The sequence below is a fragment of the Thalassophryne amazonica genome, chromosome 1 (genome assembly GCF_902500255.1).
Source record: "Thalassophryne amazonica chromosome 1, fThaAma1.1, whole genome shotgun sequence".
NCBI lineage: Eukaryota > Metazoa > Chordata > Actinopteri > Batrachoidiformes > Batrachoididae > Thalassophryne > Thalassophryne amazonica.
In genome coordinates this window covers 74,397,359-74,415,600 of record NC_047103.1, presented here as the reverse complement: position 1 = coordinate 74,415,600, position 18,242 = coordinate 74,397,359, and the positions used below count along the sequence as shown (strand labels likewise).

The 18,242-nt window shown below is 39.0% G+C and overlaps 1 protein-coding gene across 5 annotated transcripts in view; it reads right to left on the bottom strand.

Annotated features, from left to right (window-relative positions):
• LOC117511860 (copine-3-like) overlaps window positions 1-13,176 on the bottom strand; it is a 72,307-nt gene extending 59,131 nt beyond the window's left edge. For 3 of the 5 annotated variants that reach the window (XM_034171770.1, XM_034171786.1, XM_034171777.1), the window contains exons 1-4: window positions 13,039-13,176; window positions 2,745-2,893; window positions 1,339-1,518; window positions 872-946 (exon numbers count right to left, since the gene is read on the bottom strand). In XM_034171770.1, coding sequence (XP_034027661.1) covers window positions 872-946; window positions 1,339-1,518; window positions 2,745-2,876 — 387 coding nt within the window. In that variant the 5' untranslated portion in view covers window positions 2,877-2,893; window positions 13,039-13,176. Of the gene's footprint in view, window positions 1-871; window positions 947-1,338; window positions 1,519-2,744; window positions 2,894-13,038 lie in introns of those variants that run through there. The other 2 variants (XM_034171799.1, XM_034171793.1) reach the window with 2 other exon arrangements.
• Between the last annotated feature and the right edge of the window lie 5,066 nt (window positions 13,177-18,242).

Below are 18,242 nucleotides of genomic sequence, written 5' to 3'. Positions count from 1 at the left end.
AGTAGTCACTTGTCATCTTGACTATTTTTTTTAATTTTTAAAATGTTTTTGTCACTTTTATTTCTCGTTTTTTGATGTGTAACTGTTAGTTTTTTTCATAATTGTTTTTGCAGCACTTTTTTTAACTAAAGTTGTGACAAGAGTGAGGTGTAAGGAGTTGAAAAATTTAATTCAAAGCACAAGCCTAATAAATGATTATATGTTTGTTTACGCTTTCCATATTCTGTCATTGTATTTTTGGTTTTAGCATCAAAACCAAACCATTGTTTTATTTTGGATTTTTTTAAAGGTAGAATTCAACAGGGCACGTTTATTTCCATTTTAAAAACATTTTTTGCCCATAATACAACCAGAACTGCTTCATTGCAAATTACTGTCTGAATAATGAACTACTGTCTACTGTCTAACTTCACACTGGTTTGAATTCATGATGATCTGAGCAGTTCTCATTTTGTCTCCCGCTTCGCTGTCTAATAGCAATGAAGCTTGACTGTCAAGATGACCAACTGTGGGGATTTGTGGGAAATGGTTTTATTCCTCCTGTGTGTATCAGTACAAAGAAGGGTGTTAATCTTCTTTTTAAATTAGATGACTCTGGCTAAATTTATCAAATAATAATAATAATAATAATAAAAACAAAACAAAAAACACCCTGACCGAGTCAGATTCCCATCTCTTCAACTCAATCAGGATATCACTAATCAAAATTAAAGTCAAGGCTTGAAACATTTTAGTTTACATGTAATGAGTCTAGAATATATATATATATATATATATATATATATATATATTCCCCTTAAATAACTGAAAAACATTGAACTTTTCACAATACTTACAGAATGTTGAAGGATTTGCCTTCTCTGACACTTACTGTGATTGTCCCTTTTCCTGCAGGTGATTTGTTCTTCAAGACAAGTGGGCGGGTCAGTTTTTTACTCGACACAACCTAAAAACAATTGAATGAAGCATAAACAAACTGCAGTCCAATGGATAAATGAAGCAAACCAAATATATAGTGTGACACATGGGCTCAAATTACATCTCACAGTTTACACTGTAATCAGCTGTCAGAAGGTAAAGTTATCTGGTCTATCAGTGACAGTAACGGAAGCTGCAGTGTCTTATTACACCATGAGTATGTCTTTCCAGGGTTGTACCTTAAAAGTAAAACAACTGTACTGACACATTTCCATAACTGGCAAAGACACAGTGATTAGAGGATGTCAAAAGAGGTTCAATAAATAAAGTTACAAAACCCTACATATGTCCAACTGACCACTCAGTGCAGTCAGTGAATCATATGACCCCCGACTCAAGAAAAATAGTGAAAGACTTTACTTGTCCCAACGTGCACTCCAATTCACCCAGGAAGTCGTCATCACTCAGATCAATCGTCTTGTTGTCGATGTCGTAAATCCCAAACTTTAGCTTCTGCACAATCTCAAAGTAGTAGTCAATGACAAACTTCTTGGAAAACTTTGGACAGAGGCAGTTCTGTACTTTCTCTGTGCGTTCCACCTGTTGAGAAAATTCATTGTTTTGTGTGCTTTTAATAACAGCCATAATAAAGAGAGCTCTACCTTATATGGGCTGTAGGTTTCAGCAAAAGTAAATAACCGTGAATGGAAACAAAGTACTCAAGTCATACAACAGTGACTTTTCCATGAGTGTTAACTATTAACACTGCTTAGGTAATAATTACGCAAATGCACGGCCTCAGAAAAATAACTTCAGCTTTTACTTTGTCACAGCAGAGGAGCTTTCATTACAAATAAATTTTAACTTTAAAAATGACTTGTTTATACTGATGAGTGTACCGATGTTTACAGACTTAAAGAGATGAAATCATGCAGATTTTGGTGTCTTTATAATTGTTCCATCTCATGGGAGGAACTATTTTTAAAAACCTCTTGGAGCTTTTTTTGTTTCATGTAAATCAAATTACTGAGCAAAACAAGTTTTAAAGAATGTTTCAGTGTGCTAAAGAAATAATCTGTTGCACTTTGCTAATTTGTAACAATGCTATAGTCTTTATTTTCTTCCCATCAAGCATTATGCGCAAAGCTAATTAATTCTGTGGCTACACCTTCTCAAAGGTAAGAATTTGTTTTTTTGTTTTGTGTCATTGTAACGATAGAACTGTTATACTGTACATTAGACATTTTGTCTACGCCTTGAGCTGTGGGAATTACAATATTTGTTGTTTTTAACATATTATAGAGCTGAACAAATAAGGGTGCAACAAAGCAATCACTCATGGAAATACCAATACTTGTGACAGTCAGCCATAAGTGAATAAATAACAAGCAAGAGCAGGTGATTTTTTTCACCCACAGGATGATTTAATATAATAACAATAATAAATAGGGCTATGATGATAAACTTGACTCCCAATGTGATATGTATCGTAATATTTGAGAAACGCAATTTCACAAGCATTGCAATTTATTGTGATTTGTTTCCTTTTTGTAAGCTTACTCCTGGGAGAAAAGTGTGGTATATATTAAAAATAATGAATTTCTTTATTTGTACTCTGTTTATTTACCTCCCCTTTTTAATTAAGCTGCTGTAACAAGTCTATTATTTCTGATAAATCTTATCGGAAATAATACACTGTTGTACTACTACACACTTCTAGTGGACATGACAAAGTGGAATTCCCAACAAATGCAAGTGAAAACACAGATTTACTGTAATTCAGCATTATGAAGTGTAATGAATCTGGGTTCAGCCGTCCTACTGACCTCATACCACTGGGACTTGGAGGAACTCATTAACAGGACGCATAAAGGGTCCGACTTTGAGCCGATGTCTCTGTCCAACAGATTCTCACAGGACACGGTCAGCTCTACCTTTATGACACACTGGGCAGCCATGTTTGATTGCCAACAGACTGCAGCAAAACACAAGTAACACACTTTAGAAGCAACAGTGCAACAGGATTGGGAACATCTGTGAGCAGTCTCGCTTTATACTGTATGATAAAGTATGAATGTAAAATCTTTCTAGAAACAACACTTTCAGCAAAATGGGGAAGTGGTCAGCACTCTTGCTGCACAGCAAAAAGATTAATTCAATTGTCCATGAAGAGCATTTTCTCCTCAGGGTCTCATGTACAAAGACTTGCGTCGACTTTCTACTCAAAACCCTGAATCAGGCGTAAGCACAAATATATTCAGCTGTATCAAAGTGTGCGCAGGCATAAATCCATGCATGTTTGGTTTGTACGTCTCACTGAATGTGGAATTTAGCACACGTGCACACGCACCAGACTTCCCTGGCCACGACTGTGTGAATATGCAAATGGATTCAAATAGTTTGGTTGTGTTGTGCTGATGCACCATAAGTGTGAGATGTAGCGTGTTTGATGATGCCCGCCATCGTCTCTGTGTTGGTGTGTGTAAAAATTAAAAAAACTTTAAGAGACAACGTGCAACGTCCACCATCAAGAAAGAGAAAACATATTAATAATAACAATAATAATAAAAATTGTGCACATGCACAAATGTGTCCACAATGATTTGTGTTAGGAACAATTACGTGGATAAATTATTTAAGCACCAAGCAGCCCCCCCATCAAATCAAATCAATTTTATTTGTATAGCGCCAAATCACAACAACAGTTGCCCCAAGGCGCTTCATATTGCAAGGCAAAAGCCATACAATAATTACAGAAAAACCCCAACGGTCAAAACGACCGCCTATGAGCAAGCACTTGGCGACAGTGGGAAGGAAAAACTCCCTTTTAACAGGAAGAAAACTCCAGCAGAACCAGGCTCAGGGAGGAGCAGTCTTCTGCTGGGACTGGTTGGGGCTGAGGGGAGAGAATCGGGAAAAAGACATGCTGTGGAAGACAGCAGAGATCAATCACTAATGATTAAATGCAGAGTGGTGCATACAGAGCAAAAAGAGAAAGAAACACTCAGTGCATCATGGGAACCCCCCAGCAGTCTAAGTCTATAGCAGCATAACTAAGGGATGGTTCAGGGTCACCTTATCCAGCCCTAACTATAAGCTTTAGCAAAAAGGAAAGTTTTAAGCCTAATCTTAAAAGTAGAGAGGGTGTCTGTCTCCCTGATCCGAATTGGGAGCTGGTTCCACAGGAGAGGAGCCTGAAAGCTGAAGGTTCTGCCTCCCATTCTACTCTTAAAAACCCTAGGAACTACAAGTACGCCTGCAGTCTGAGAGTGAAGCGCTCTATTGGGGTGATATGGTACTAAGAGGTCCCTAACATAAGATGGGACCTGATTATTCAAAACCTTATAAGTAAGAAGAAGAATTTTAAATTCTATTCTAGAATTAACAGGAAGCCAATGAAGAGAGGCCAATATGGGTGAAATATGCTCTCTCCTTCTAGTCCCCATCAGTACTCTAGCTGCAACATTTTGAATTAATTGAAGGCTTTTCAGGGAACTTTTAGGACAACCTGATAATAATGAATTACAATACTCCAGCCTAGAGGAAATAAATGCATGAATTAGTTTTTCAGCATCACTCTGAGACAAGACCGTTCTAATTTTAGAGATATTGCGCAAATGTAAAAAAGCAGTCCTACATATTTGCTTAATATGCGCATTGAAGGACATATCCTGATCAAAAATGACTCCAAGATTTCTCACAGTATTACTAGAGGTCAGGGTAATGCCATCCAGAGTAAGGATCTGGTTAGACACCATGTTTCTAAGATTTGTGGGGCCAAGTACAATAACTTCAGTTTTATCTGAATTTAAAAGCAGGAAATTGGAGGTCATCCAAGTCTTTATGTCTGTAAGACATTCCTCAGTTTAACTAATTGGTGTGTGTCCTCTGGCTTCATGGATAGATAAAGCTGGGTATCATCTGCGTAACAATGAAAATTTAAGCAATGCTTTCTAATAATACTGCCTAAGGGAAGCATGTATAAAGTGAATAAAATTGGTCCTAGCACAGAACCTTGTGGAACTCCATAATTAACCTTAGTCTGTGAAGAAGACTCCCCATTTACATGAACAAATTGTAATCTATTAGATAAATATGATTCAAACCACTGCAGCGCAGTGCCTTTAATACCTGTGGCATGCTTTAATCTCTGTAATAAAATTTTATGGTCAACAGTATCAAAAGCAGCACTGAGGTCTAACAGGACAAGCACAGAGATGAGTCCACTGTCTGAGGCCATAAGAAGATCATTTGTAACCTTCACTAATGCTGTTTCCGTACTATGATGAATTCTGAAACCTGACTGAAACTCTTCAAATAGACCAGTCCTCTGCACATGATCAGTTAGCTGTTTTACAACTACCCTTTCAAGAATTTTGAGAGAAAAGGAAGGTTGGAGATTGGCCTATAATTAGCTAAGATAGCTGAGTTAAGTGATGGCTTTTTAAGTAATGGTTTAATTACTGCCACCTTAAAAGCCTGTGGTACATAGCCAACTAATAAAGATAGATTGATCATATTTAAGATCAAAGCATTAATTAATGGTAGGGCTTCCTTGAGCAGCCTGGTAGGAATGGGGTCTAATAGAAATGATGATGGTTTGGAGGAAGTGACTAAAGAAAATAACTCAGACAGAACAATCGGAGAGAAAGAGTCTAACCAAATACCAGCATTACTGAAAGCAGCCAAAGATAACGATATGTCTTTGGGATGGTTATGAGTAATTTTTTCTCTAATAGTTAAAATTTTATTAGCAAAGAAAGTCATGACGTCATTACTAGTTAAAGTTAAAGGAATACTCGGCTCAATAGAGCTCTGACTCTTTGTCAGCCTGGCTACAGTGCTGAAAAGAAACCTGGGGTTGTTCTTATTTTCTTCAATTAGTGACGAGTAGTAAGATGTTCTAGCTTTACGGAGGGCTTTTTTATAGAACAACAGACTCTTTTTCCAGGCTAAGTGAAGATCTTCTAAATTAGTGAGACGCCATTTCCTCTCCAACGTACGGGCTATCTGCTTTAAGCTGCGAGTTTGTGAGTTATACCACGGAGTCAGGCACTTCTGATTTAAGGCTCTCTTTTTCAGAGGAGCTACAGCATCCAAAGTTGTGCTCAATGAGGATGTAAAACTATTGACGAGATATTGGAGAACATAAAGAAGGAATCATATCCTTAAACCTAGTTACAGTGCTTTCCGAAAGACTTCTACTGTAATGAAACTTATTCCCCACTGCTGGGTAGTCCATTAAAGTAAATGTAAATGTTATTAAGAAATGATCAGACAGAAGGGGGTTTTCAGGGAATACTGTTAAGTCTTCAATTTCCATACCATAAGTCAAAACAAGATCTAAAGTATGATTAAAGTGGTGAGTGGACTCATTTACATTTTGAGCAAAGCCAATTGAGTCTAATAATAGATTAAATGCAGTGTTGAGGCTGTCATTCTCAGCATCTATGTGGATGTTAAAATCACCCACTATAATTATCTTATCTGAGCTAAGCACTAAGTCAGACAAAAGGTCTGAAAATTCACAGAGAAACTGTGAACATCTGAATGTTGCCGTGGAGACGGCTGTACCCCAGGTTTATGTGCATAAGCACGCTTTTTACATGAGGCCCCAGGTCTGCATGGGATTCCTCCAAACACTCCGGTTTTCTCCCACCAGCAAAATATGCACTGTAGTTGCAGTTGTGTACACAAATACTGGAATGGTGACTCAACTGTAATTTTTACCCTGGACATTACACAATGAATTTAAAGAGACACAATTAAGACTTTCAACTTGAACTTAAATGTTTTAGTAAAAATATTAACATGAACCATTAAAATGTGCATAAACTTTGTATAGTTGTGATTCATTTTTTAATGCCTGTGACAACATGCAATAACCTCAAAAAATGAGCCATTCAGCAACTTTTAAGGATGCCAGTAATAACCTGTATATCGTTCTCAGGAACCGCATCAGATTTAGCAGGAAAGTCCATTCTCGGCGATGGGCTGTGATGTTTATGTGCACTCCAGAGTGTCTTTCCTTCTACATCGTAGCCAGACAGGATTCTGGTTTATATGCCAGAACCGATTGTGAAAAACTAACATCACGGTGTCAGCAAACACTAACAAACAGTTCCCAGCACAACACAAACTCAACTTAATAAAGAATAATACATTTTAAAAAAATTTTACCTGATGAAGCCCATCAGGCTGAACAGGAACTGGACTAACATCAGGCAAAAACACAGATTAACAATCTGTAGGCATGGCTTGTAGTAGTGAAGTAGTGAACCTCCTTTTGGCCATTCTAAGGCACACTTGTGTAATAATCATGCTGTTTAATCAGCACCTTGATGTGCCACACCTGTGAGGTGGGATGGATTATCACGGCAAAGAGAACAGCTCACTAACACAGATTTAGACAGATCTGTGAACAATATTTGAGAGAAATAAGTTTTGTGTATATAGAAAATGTGTTAGATCTTTGAGTTCAGCTTGAAAAATAGGGGCAAAAAGTGTTGTGTTTATATTTTTGTTCACTGTACATTAATCTAGCAACCAACAACTACAACCCCTGGCAAAAATTATGGAATCACCGGCCTCAGAGGATGTTCATTCAGTTGTTTAATTTTGTAGAAAAAAAGCAGATCACAGACATGACACTAAAGTAATTTCAAATGGCAACTTTCTGGCTTTAAGAAACAATATAAGAAATCAGGAAAAATAATTGTGGCAGTAACGGTTACTTTTTTAGCCAAGCAGAAGGAAAAAAATATAGACTCACTCAATTCTGAGGAAAAATTATGGAATCATGAAAAACAAAAGAACGCTCCAACACATCACTAGTATTTTGTTGCACCACCTCTGGCTTTTATAACAGCTTGCAGTCTCTGAGGCATGGACTTGAGTGACAAACAGTACTCTTCATCAATCTGGCTCCAACTTTCTCTGATTGCTGTTGCCAGATCAGCTTTGCAGGTTGGAGCCTTGTCATGGACCATTTTCTTCAACTTCCACCAAAGATTTTCAATTGGATTAAGATCCGGACTATTTGTAGGCCATGACATTGGGCCTCATGTATCAACGTTGCGTACGGCGATATTTGAGCGTATATGGGGTGTACGCCAAACGGCTGCGCTACTTGGCATTTATCAATGTGGTCGTTGGTGAACACTGCGCTGAAAATATACACCAGGTCGAGAAGTGGTAAATTATACACCAAAATAAATCAGCGCTGGAATCCACATAAAAATTAAAATGATCAACATGATAAACAGTGACATCATACAAATCAATGCATATGTTAGATAAATAACACTTTCTTGATTATACTACATAATAAAGTAAGTCCCTTCGGCTGCTCCCTTGTTTGCACTCGGGGTCGCCACAGCAAATCCAAGGTGGATCTGCATACTACATAATAATTAATACAAATCCCGCTTTTGCGGGATTGTTGGTCTCGAGCACGATCTGTGGCCACAGCGCTGACCGCAAAGAAAGCGCTGCTCGTCTTTTTCTCCAGACTTCGAGCCTGGAGCCAGAGCAGCACTGAGCTTAACTTTATGTGGTGTGATCGTTTTAGACAATGAAATTGATAATTACAACTGTAGTGTTCTCATTCCCTTCGCCCGTGCTGCAATCGGGTTTTGTCTTCTCCATTTGTTTGTTACAATAAAATAAATAAATATATACATTTTAAGAATAAAGAAATCTGAAAAATTAGGCGAGTCTTATTAATTGAGCGAGCAAATATCCACGTCAAGAATTATTGACATGTGAAAAGAGAATACAGTGGTCCCTCGCTATAACGCGGTTCACCTTTCGCGGCCTCGCCGTTTTGCGGATTTCTTTAGTCCAATTTTGCATGCTTTTTTTTACAGTGCATTGTGGTCTGCGTGTCTGTTTATAAGAATCTTCTCGCCCAGAAGAAAAAAAGAGCACCAACAACTACTCTTAACTGTGTTTGTCACTCGGAAAAAGACACCTGCAGCGAGGTGTGAGTGGAAAAAGGCGCGACAGTGGCGCAGCGCCAGGACGAAGAGGCGCGGTCAGAGGAACTGTGAAATATTGGTCAGTCACTATTAATAATTTCTTATGTGTCCAACCTCGTAGGTTGATCGTTAAAATTTAATTCGTTAGTTCTAAAAGCCATCATAATTATTTATATGAAAACGTTCTATTTTTATTTCTCAAACAAATGTTTGGGCCTGAAAACAGGTTGGTCTTATTTTTCTACTAAGGTTTGAACGTGAGAAAATGTTCATGCCTGATTGAGAAAAGTGTATAAAGTGGTTTTATAGGGTTTTTACAGCTTTAAAATGTCTGTAATAATTGTAAAAAAATAGCGCTAACTACTTTGCGGACTTCGCTTTTTGCGGACTATTTTTAGAATGTAGCTCCCGCAATAAACGAGGGACCACTGTAACACTTTTTTGATTATACTACAAAACAATTAATACGATGGCCGCTTTTGACGCTCTATTGGCATGCGTCGTGATTGGTGAAGTTCTTTTTCTTTGCCATCTTCCTGGCTTCCATGTCGTGAAATGAGGGTGTGTCTGAAGCGGAGTCTGAATATTTATGGACATGTTTATTATAATTACGATTGTTTTCAGCCGCCGCATTTATCAAGGTCACGTCAGGCGTACGCCGGAAATGGGCAGGTGTGCACTGCTTGATACATGTCACGGCAACTTTGGTGTACTTCAAATTTACGCCACAAGTGCGCAACTTTGATACATGAGGCCCATTGACCCTATGTGTCTTTTTGCAAGGAATGTTTCCACAGTTTTTACTCTATGGCAAGATGCATTATCATCTTGAAAAATGATTTCATCATCCCCACAAATCCTTACAATTGATGGGATAAGAAAAGTGTCCAAAATATCAACGTAAACTTGTGCATTTATTGATGATGTAATGACAGCCATCTCCCCAGTGCCTTTACCTGACATGCAGCCCCATATCATCAATGGCTGTGGAAATATACATGTTCTCTTCAGGCAGTCATCTTTAGAAATCTCATTGGAATGGCACCAAACAAAAGTTCCAGCATCATCATCTTGCCCAATGCAGATTCGAGATTCATCACTGAATATGACTTTCATCCAGTCATCCACAGTCCACGATTGCTTTTCCTTAGCCCATTGTAACCTTGTTTTTTTCTGTTTAGGTGTTAATGATGGCTTTCGTTTAGCTTTTCTGTATGTAAATCCCATTTCCTTTAGGCGGTTTCTTACAGTTCGGTCACAGACGTTGACTCCAGTTTCCTCTCATTCGTTCCTCATTTGTTTGGTTGTGCATTTTCCATTTTTGAGACATATTGCTTTAAGTTTTCTGTCTTGATGCTTTGATGTCTTCCTTGGTCTACCAGTATGTTTGCCTTTAACAACGTTCCCATGTTGTTTGTATTTGGTCCAGAGTTTAGACACAGCTGACTGTGAACAACCAACATCTTTTGCAACATTGCGTGATGATTTACCCTCTTTTAAGACTTTGATAATCCTCTCCTTTGTTTCAATTGACATCTCTCGTGTTGGAGCCATGATTCATGTCAGTCCACTTGGTGCAACAGCTCTCCAAGGTGTGATCACTCCTTTTTAGATGCAGACTAACGAGCAGATCTGATTTGATGCTGGTGTTAGTTTTGGGGATGAAAATTTACAGGGTGATTCCATAATTTATTCCTCAGAATTGAGTGAGTCCATATTTTTTTTCCCTCTGCTTGGTCTAAAAAAAGTAACCGTTACTGACTGCCACAATTTTTTCTTGATTTCTTATAGTGTTTCTTAAAGCCAGAAAGTTGCCATTTGAAATGACTTTAGTTTTGTGTCATGTCTGTGATCTGCTTTTTTTCTACAAAATTAAACAACTGAACAACATCCTCCGAGGCCGGTGATTCCATAATTTTTGCCAGGGGTTGTAATTTTGATGCAAGATTGAATGGCCAAGGTGGTGGTCAGACTAGAATCCACATTTTGGCATTCAAAACTTTGAGTAAACTACCTGCTTTACCATGGAATATTGAGGGAACAGGCTATACCTACACATAAAACTGAATGTCAGAGTCAATTCCAGTTATTTATGGCCACTAAAAATAGAGGCTTGAATAAAAATGGCTGTAATTCCTAAATGGATAATGCAATATTTTTGATAATACTCTTTGATTAAAGCTGAAAGTCTACAATAAAAGCACATGTATTCCATATTTCAAATTCATTGCAGAGGCATACAGAGACAATGTTATGTCCCAATGGAATTAATAACTTCAAAACTAACTGTCGCTTTAAATAAAATGACACCTCTTTCCAAATGCTGTAATACAAACTACAACAGACTAAAACATTTCTTTCCTCCCAAAATGAGATGTCCTGCATTCTTTATGAATTACATGCTGACGTGCAGCACAGCCAGCTGCAAGAACTCAAGTCAGATGTATGGAACAACATTCATGCCAATAATAAATAAGCCTTGCTCATTTATGCATATTTGGATACACTGGGACAAGTTCTTTCCAAATTTGCATAAATGGGGGGTGACTTAGTTAGGGCACTTTTGCATAGGTGGCGCTCTTTATGTTAAGAACGCGATATTTGGAGATTTTCATTTGGCCATATCTCGGTGCGCCCCCTATGGATTTCAGTGAAACTTGTTTTATTATGTTCCTCTGTATCTCTGCTATTCATGATAAAGTTATCAAAAGGCTTTTGGCTCATTAACCCACAAGGTTTAATGAGGCATAAAATAAAATTGAGGTTGTAGTCATATATGTTGTGCAATCAAAAGTGGTATGAACGAGCCCGAAGCAGCATTTCCTCTGCTAGATATGCAAAAGGAAAAGAGGGGTAGTGCTGAGCATGATCCGACATCTGATAGTGCCGATGCCTGCATCGACGACTCACTGACAACACCAGAAACAGCTGGTGCAGCCGCACAGAGTGAGTCGGAAATTGTAGATAGAACAAGCTTCAACAAATCACCACAGAAAAATATAGAGTTGAAAGAGAAGTTCAACTTGTCACATGCTGAAGCGATCCCTTCTACATATTCTCAATGGTTTGTTTGGGATTTTTCCACTGTGTCACTCTTACAATGCTTTGAATTCATGATGATTTGTGCAGTTCTCGTTTTGTCTCCCGCTTCGCTGACTAATAACAATGAAGCTTGACCGTCAAGATGACCAACTGTGGGGATTTGTGGGAAATGGTTTATTCCTCCAAAACCGTTAAAACGTGTGTATTAGTACAGTACATGTGGTGAACATATGGAATAGATTAACAAAGAATTCAAAGTGCTGTAGGAATATTTTTTTCAGTTTAAGAACATATTTTTGAAACAGAAGATATGTTCATGTGATAGTGTTTAAAAATCTAATAACAGTGGGAATAAAAAAGTTCTTGTACCTACTGGTCTTACATCTCTCTTTTCTCAGTCCAGTGTTGGATAAATAGTGTGACTGATAATGACAGGTTTTAAATATTAATGTACAAAGCCTCGACTTCAGCCTGCGCCTTTAACTGAAATAAACATTATTGTTTCAAATACTGTTAACAGGATTACATAACGTCTCCTCGTCTCCAAATCTCCTTGTGTGCGTCAGCATGATCAAACATTATTAAGTTTCATTCTATACTCAAATATCATCATTCGGAATCTGAAATTGACCTTTGTCACCATTCTTGCCGTTTTTACCCCATAATTCCATAACATTCAGTAGCAGACAGACCAAACTACACCTTTTTGGAATCTTTGTGATCAGACAAATAATGATCATTGTCAATATGATTGGAGTATCTTTTAATTTTGACCTGGCCTCCTATTGAAAATTCAAGTGGCCAGCCGTTTTTTTTTGTTTTTTGCCAATTCTGGTGCTTATTTCAGAAATGAACGATTGTTATAGTTATCTGCTCCACTATTGCTAGTTTGCCATCAACAAAGTGTGTAACAGAACAGAGTACCACACACAACACTGAAGCTTTTCTCAAAAGTGCCTGAATAAGCCATAAAATGACTAATGGAAACTATGACATGTCATGCAGCTAACGTGGGCAGGACCGACAACTAGCCGAAAAAAGGCTGCCGTTTAACTACCACACACACATCGACACACAGCGCCGTGATAATTAATCTTACCGTAATTATTTCTGAATGACGTTGTATGAATACGTCGTTTTTTTCGTTTCGTTTCGTTTCCTCCAAAATAAACACAGCAGCTAAGCCATAGACCGAATACATACGAGCTAAACCCCAGAAAAGCTCTGGGTGTGTGTGCGTTTTTTTTTGTTTTGTTTTGTTTTTTGCTGTTGTACAGCAGAGGGTGCGCTCGTTTTAGTTTCAGGGGCCTCCTGTGGCAGTCGAGTGAGGGCGGTGCTTGGTTTTCAGCAGTTCTGTCATCTTCATGAGGCCGAAGCTCCAACACTGTAGTGGTGTGCGATCGAAAACCTTGGTATCGATCCGATACCAAGTAAATACAGGGCCATTATTACTGTTACCAATGCTGATACCTTTTAATAGTAAAGGTGAACGCAACATCAAATTCCTAAATCTCAATGAATTTTCATGGCTTTTAAGTGTTTTTGTGATTTTTTTGTCCTTTGGCTTATTAATTCGTTAAAATCCAGGACAGAATTTGGGGGAAGTTTATAGGCAAATAAAAAATACTCTATCATAATAAATGTCTTTGTTCTGACAACACAACAAAACAAATGAGGAATGAATGGGAGGAAACTGGAGTCAATGTCTGTGACCGAACTGTAAGAAACCGCCTAAAGGAAATGGGATTTACATACAGAAAAGCTAAACGAAAGCCATCATTAACACCTAAACAGAAAAAAACAAGGTTACAATGGGCTAAGGAAAAGCAATCGTGGACTGTGGATGACTGGATGAAAGTCATATTCAGCGATGAATCTCGAATCTGCATTGGGCAAGGTGATGATGCTGGAACCTTTGTTTGGTGCCGTTCCAATGAGATTTATAAAGATGACTGCCTGAAGAGAACATGTAAATTTCCACAGTCATTGATGATATGGGGCTGCATGTCAGGTAAAGGCACTGGGGAGATGGCTGTCATTACATCATCAATAAATGCACAAGTTTATGTTGATATTTTGGACACTTTTCTTATCCCATCAATTGAAAGGATGTTTGGGGATGATGAAATCATTTTTCAAGATGATAATGCATCTTGCCATAGAGCAAAAACTGTGAAAACATTCCTTGCAAAAAGACACATAGGGTCAATGTCATAGTCTGCAAATAGTCCGGATCTTAATCCAATTGAAAATCTTTGGTGGAAGTTGAAGAAAATGGTCCATGACAAGGCTCCAACCTGTAAAGCTGATCTGGCAACAGCAATCAGAGAAAGTTGGAGCCAGATTGATGAAGAGTACTGTTTGTCACTCATTAAGTCCATGCCTCGGAGACTGCAAGCTGTTATAAAAGCCAGAGGTGGTGCAACAAAATACTAGTGATGTGTTGGAGCGTTCTTTTGTTTTTCATGATTCCATAATTTTTTCCTAAGAATTGAGTGATTCCATATTTTTTCCCTCTGCTTGGTCTAAAAAGTGTTTCTTAAAGCCAGAAAGTTGCCATTTGAAATGACTTTAGTTTTATGTTGTGTCTGTGATCTGCTTTTTTTCTACAAAATTAAACAACTGAATGAACATCCTCCGAGGCCGGTGATTCCATAATTTTTGCCAGGGTTTGTATTATTTAACTGAAATTTCTCATTCAGACAACCAATCATTTATAAAGGAAAATCATGAAAACGATCAGGGGTGCCAAAACTTTTACATACAACTGTATATCCTCTGTTCACTTCACCAATTGAGTGCAAGTCTTATACCCCTCATCTAATCCACCTACAACATAATTGCTTCTCTTAACCTGAGGACATCAAAAAGAACATCACACAGCAATAAATGCACTAATTCACACAGCCAGGTGCAATTAATTCTGGTTTATTTTAAGTGCGTGTACAGATACAAAACTCAGGGTTGTTGGTTTTTTTTTTACAAGGCATATTACATATTCATTATGTGATGCATATGATACACCGTGTAAGACAATAATTACGTTATCAGTGCACACAATAACTAAAATGTGAAATGCATTGGTTAGTAAAGCAAAGAAATATCACTTGTGTTTTGTATATTTGTAAACATACCCGTTTAATTTAGCAGAAGTGACAATTCTCATACAACACTCATATGGAAGCACAAAGTACTATTTAAAAACAAAAAAAAGTGATGCCAGATTGTTGTAAACCTCCAAGGCTGCTCAGTCCCCATTATTTGTCATATTTTTTACTATCTACACCTGCACCTCAGTACTGCACCTCATTCTTAAGCTGGTCGTTCAGCTGCCACAGCCTTTGTCAACGTTACATACTACGTAACAGAAATGTCTGTAAACTGTGCAGTTATAAGTACAATTTGTCAATTTATGCTTCTTTTTGATAATAGGATACAAACAAGCACACCTACACTCAACAAAAATATAAACGCAACACTTTTGGTTTTGCTCCCATTTTGTATGAGATGAACTCAAAGATCTAAAACTTTTTCCACATACACAATATCACCATTTCCCTCAAATATTGTTCACAAACCAGTCTAAATCTGTGATAAATAAGTAAGTAAGTAAGCTTTATTTATAAAGCGCCTTTCACAGACCAGGGTCACAAAGCGCTGCACATGGCATACAAAAATAATCTAAAAATAACATAAAAACAATAAAATACAATATTAGGCTAAAAAGCTAACTTAAAGAAATGCGTCTTTAGTTGCCTTCTAAAAGTATCTATACAGTCCAGAGAACGAAGGGCACAGGGAAGCTCATTCCAGAGGCTAGGCGCCACCGCTTTAAAAGATCTGTCCCCGCGAGTTTTAAAACGAGTCCGAGGAACCATCAACAGGTTCTGATTGGACGACCTGAGGATCCTGGAGGAAGCATAAGGCTGGATCAGGTCCCTGATGTACTCCGGTGCCTGTCCATGCAGAGCTCTGAAAGTCAATACCAGGATTTTGTAAAGAATCCTGTAGGAGACAGGCAGCAAATGCAAAGTATTAAGGATAGGAGTAATATGGTCCCTCCTGCGGGTGCGGGTAAGCAGGCGCGCAGCAGAATTTTGCACAACCTGCAGGCGGGCCAACTCCTTCTTATTCAGACAGGTTAAAAGACTTACAATAATCCAAACGCGATGAGACGAAGGGGGGGGGGGGGGGGGGGGGGGGGGGGGGGGGGGGGGATACCAGTCAGTATCTGGTGTGACCACCATTGGCCTCATGCAGTGCAACACATCTTCGCATAGAGTTGATCAGGTTGTCAATTGTGGCCTGTGGAATGTTTGTCCACTCCTCTTCAATGGCTGTGCGAAGTTGCTGGATATTGGCAGGAACTGGTACACGCTGTCGTATACGCCGGTCCAGAGCATCCCAAACATGCTCAATGGGTGACATGTCCGGTGAGTATGCCGGCCATGCAAGAACTGGGACATTTTCAGCTTCCAAGAATTGTGTAGGGATCCTTGCAACATGGGGCCGTGCATTATCCTGCTGCAACATGAGATGATGTTCTTGGATGTATGGCACAACAATGGGCCTCAGGATCTCCTCACGGTATCTCTGTGCATTCAAAATGCCATCAATAAAATGCACCTGTGTTCTTCGTCCATAACAGACGCCTGGCCATACTATAACCCCACCACCACCATGGGCCACTCGATCCACAACATTGACATCAGAAAACCGCTCACCCCACACGACGCCACACACGCTGTCTGCCATCTGCCCTGGACAGTGTGAACCAGGATTCGTCCATGAAGCGAACACCTCTCCAACGTGCCAAACGCCAGCGAATGTGAGCATTTGCCCACTCAAGTCGGTTACGACGACGAACTGGAGTCAGGTCGAGACCCCGATGAGGACGAGCATGCAGATGAGCTTCCCTGAGACGGGTTCTGACAGTCTGTGCAGAAATTCTTTGGTTATGCAAACCGATTGTTCCAGCAGCTGTCCGAGTGGCTGGTCTCAGACGATCTTGGAGGTGAACATGCTGGATGTGGAGGTCCTGGGCTGGTCTGGTTACACGTGGTCTGCGGTTGTGAGGCTGGTTGGATGTACTGCCAAATTCTCTGAAACGCCTTTGGAGACGGCTTATGGTAGAGAAATGAACATTCAATACACGAGCAACAGCTCTGGTTGACATTCCTGCTGTCAGCATGCCAACTGCACGCTCCCTCAAATCTTGCGACATCTGTGGCATTGTGCTGTGTGATAAAACTGCACCTTTCAGAGTGGCCTTTATTGTGGACAGTCTAAGGCACACCTGTGCACTAATCATGGTGTCTAATCAGCATCTTGATATGGCACACCTGTGAGGTGGGATGGATTATCTCAGCAAAGGAGAAGTGCTCACTATCACAGATATAGACTGGTTTGTGAACAATATTTGAGGGAAATGGTGATATTGTGTATGTGGAAAATGTTTTAGATCTTTGAGTTCATCTCATACAAAATGGGAGCAAAACCAAAAGTGTTGTGTTTATATTTTTGTTGAGTGTATGACCACACAGGTTCTGTGTAATATACAAATGTGAAATGTTTATGAATTTGACCCGGACCATATCAAAATTGTGCTACTACACATAACTAACCTGAACAATTTTGCTCATCATTTCTTCATTACCTTGAACAATTTTCCTCATTACATGTTGCGCTTCTTAGTTTGTCACTAAACTAACTTGAAGCTAATTATTTTAACAGCACAAATGAAAAACAGATTATATTACATAGAACTTAACTGATCCCTTGGGAAGAGTGTCGGGAAATTGCGGTTCCAGCAGCACTGTATAGCAGCACACAAAGTAAGAAGCACACAGAGTATCAAACATGAAAGAAAAAAAACAAACAGTTTGCAATATAAATACCAGACATCCTGATCAACACTGGTTTACTGGCTACTACTGTTCCTCTCATTCCCATCCTCGGTCTTCCTGTTACTCCTCCTCCCCCTGAGTGAGGACTTTTTCAGTCTGTTGGTCCAACACTTGGGAAGGAGCAGTCTGTGGTTGAAGAGGCTCCTCTTGTTGCTGATGACTGTGTGCAGAGGGTGACTGGCATCGTCCATAATGTCCAGCAGTTTGTCCATTTTAATATTTTAAAATTTTGAATGACGGGAAGCCAGCTTCACGCAGGTTGACGTCACGCATGTAAAAACATTGACTGAAGCTGTGAACTGGTGAAACGGTAAAAGCACAAAAGTTTAACTGCACAAATGAGCACAAACGTGGCACAAACAATAGAGTGGGAGCTGAGTGACATCACGTGTGTGAA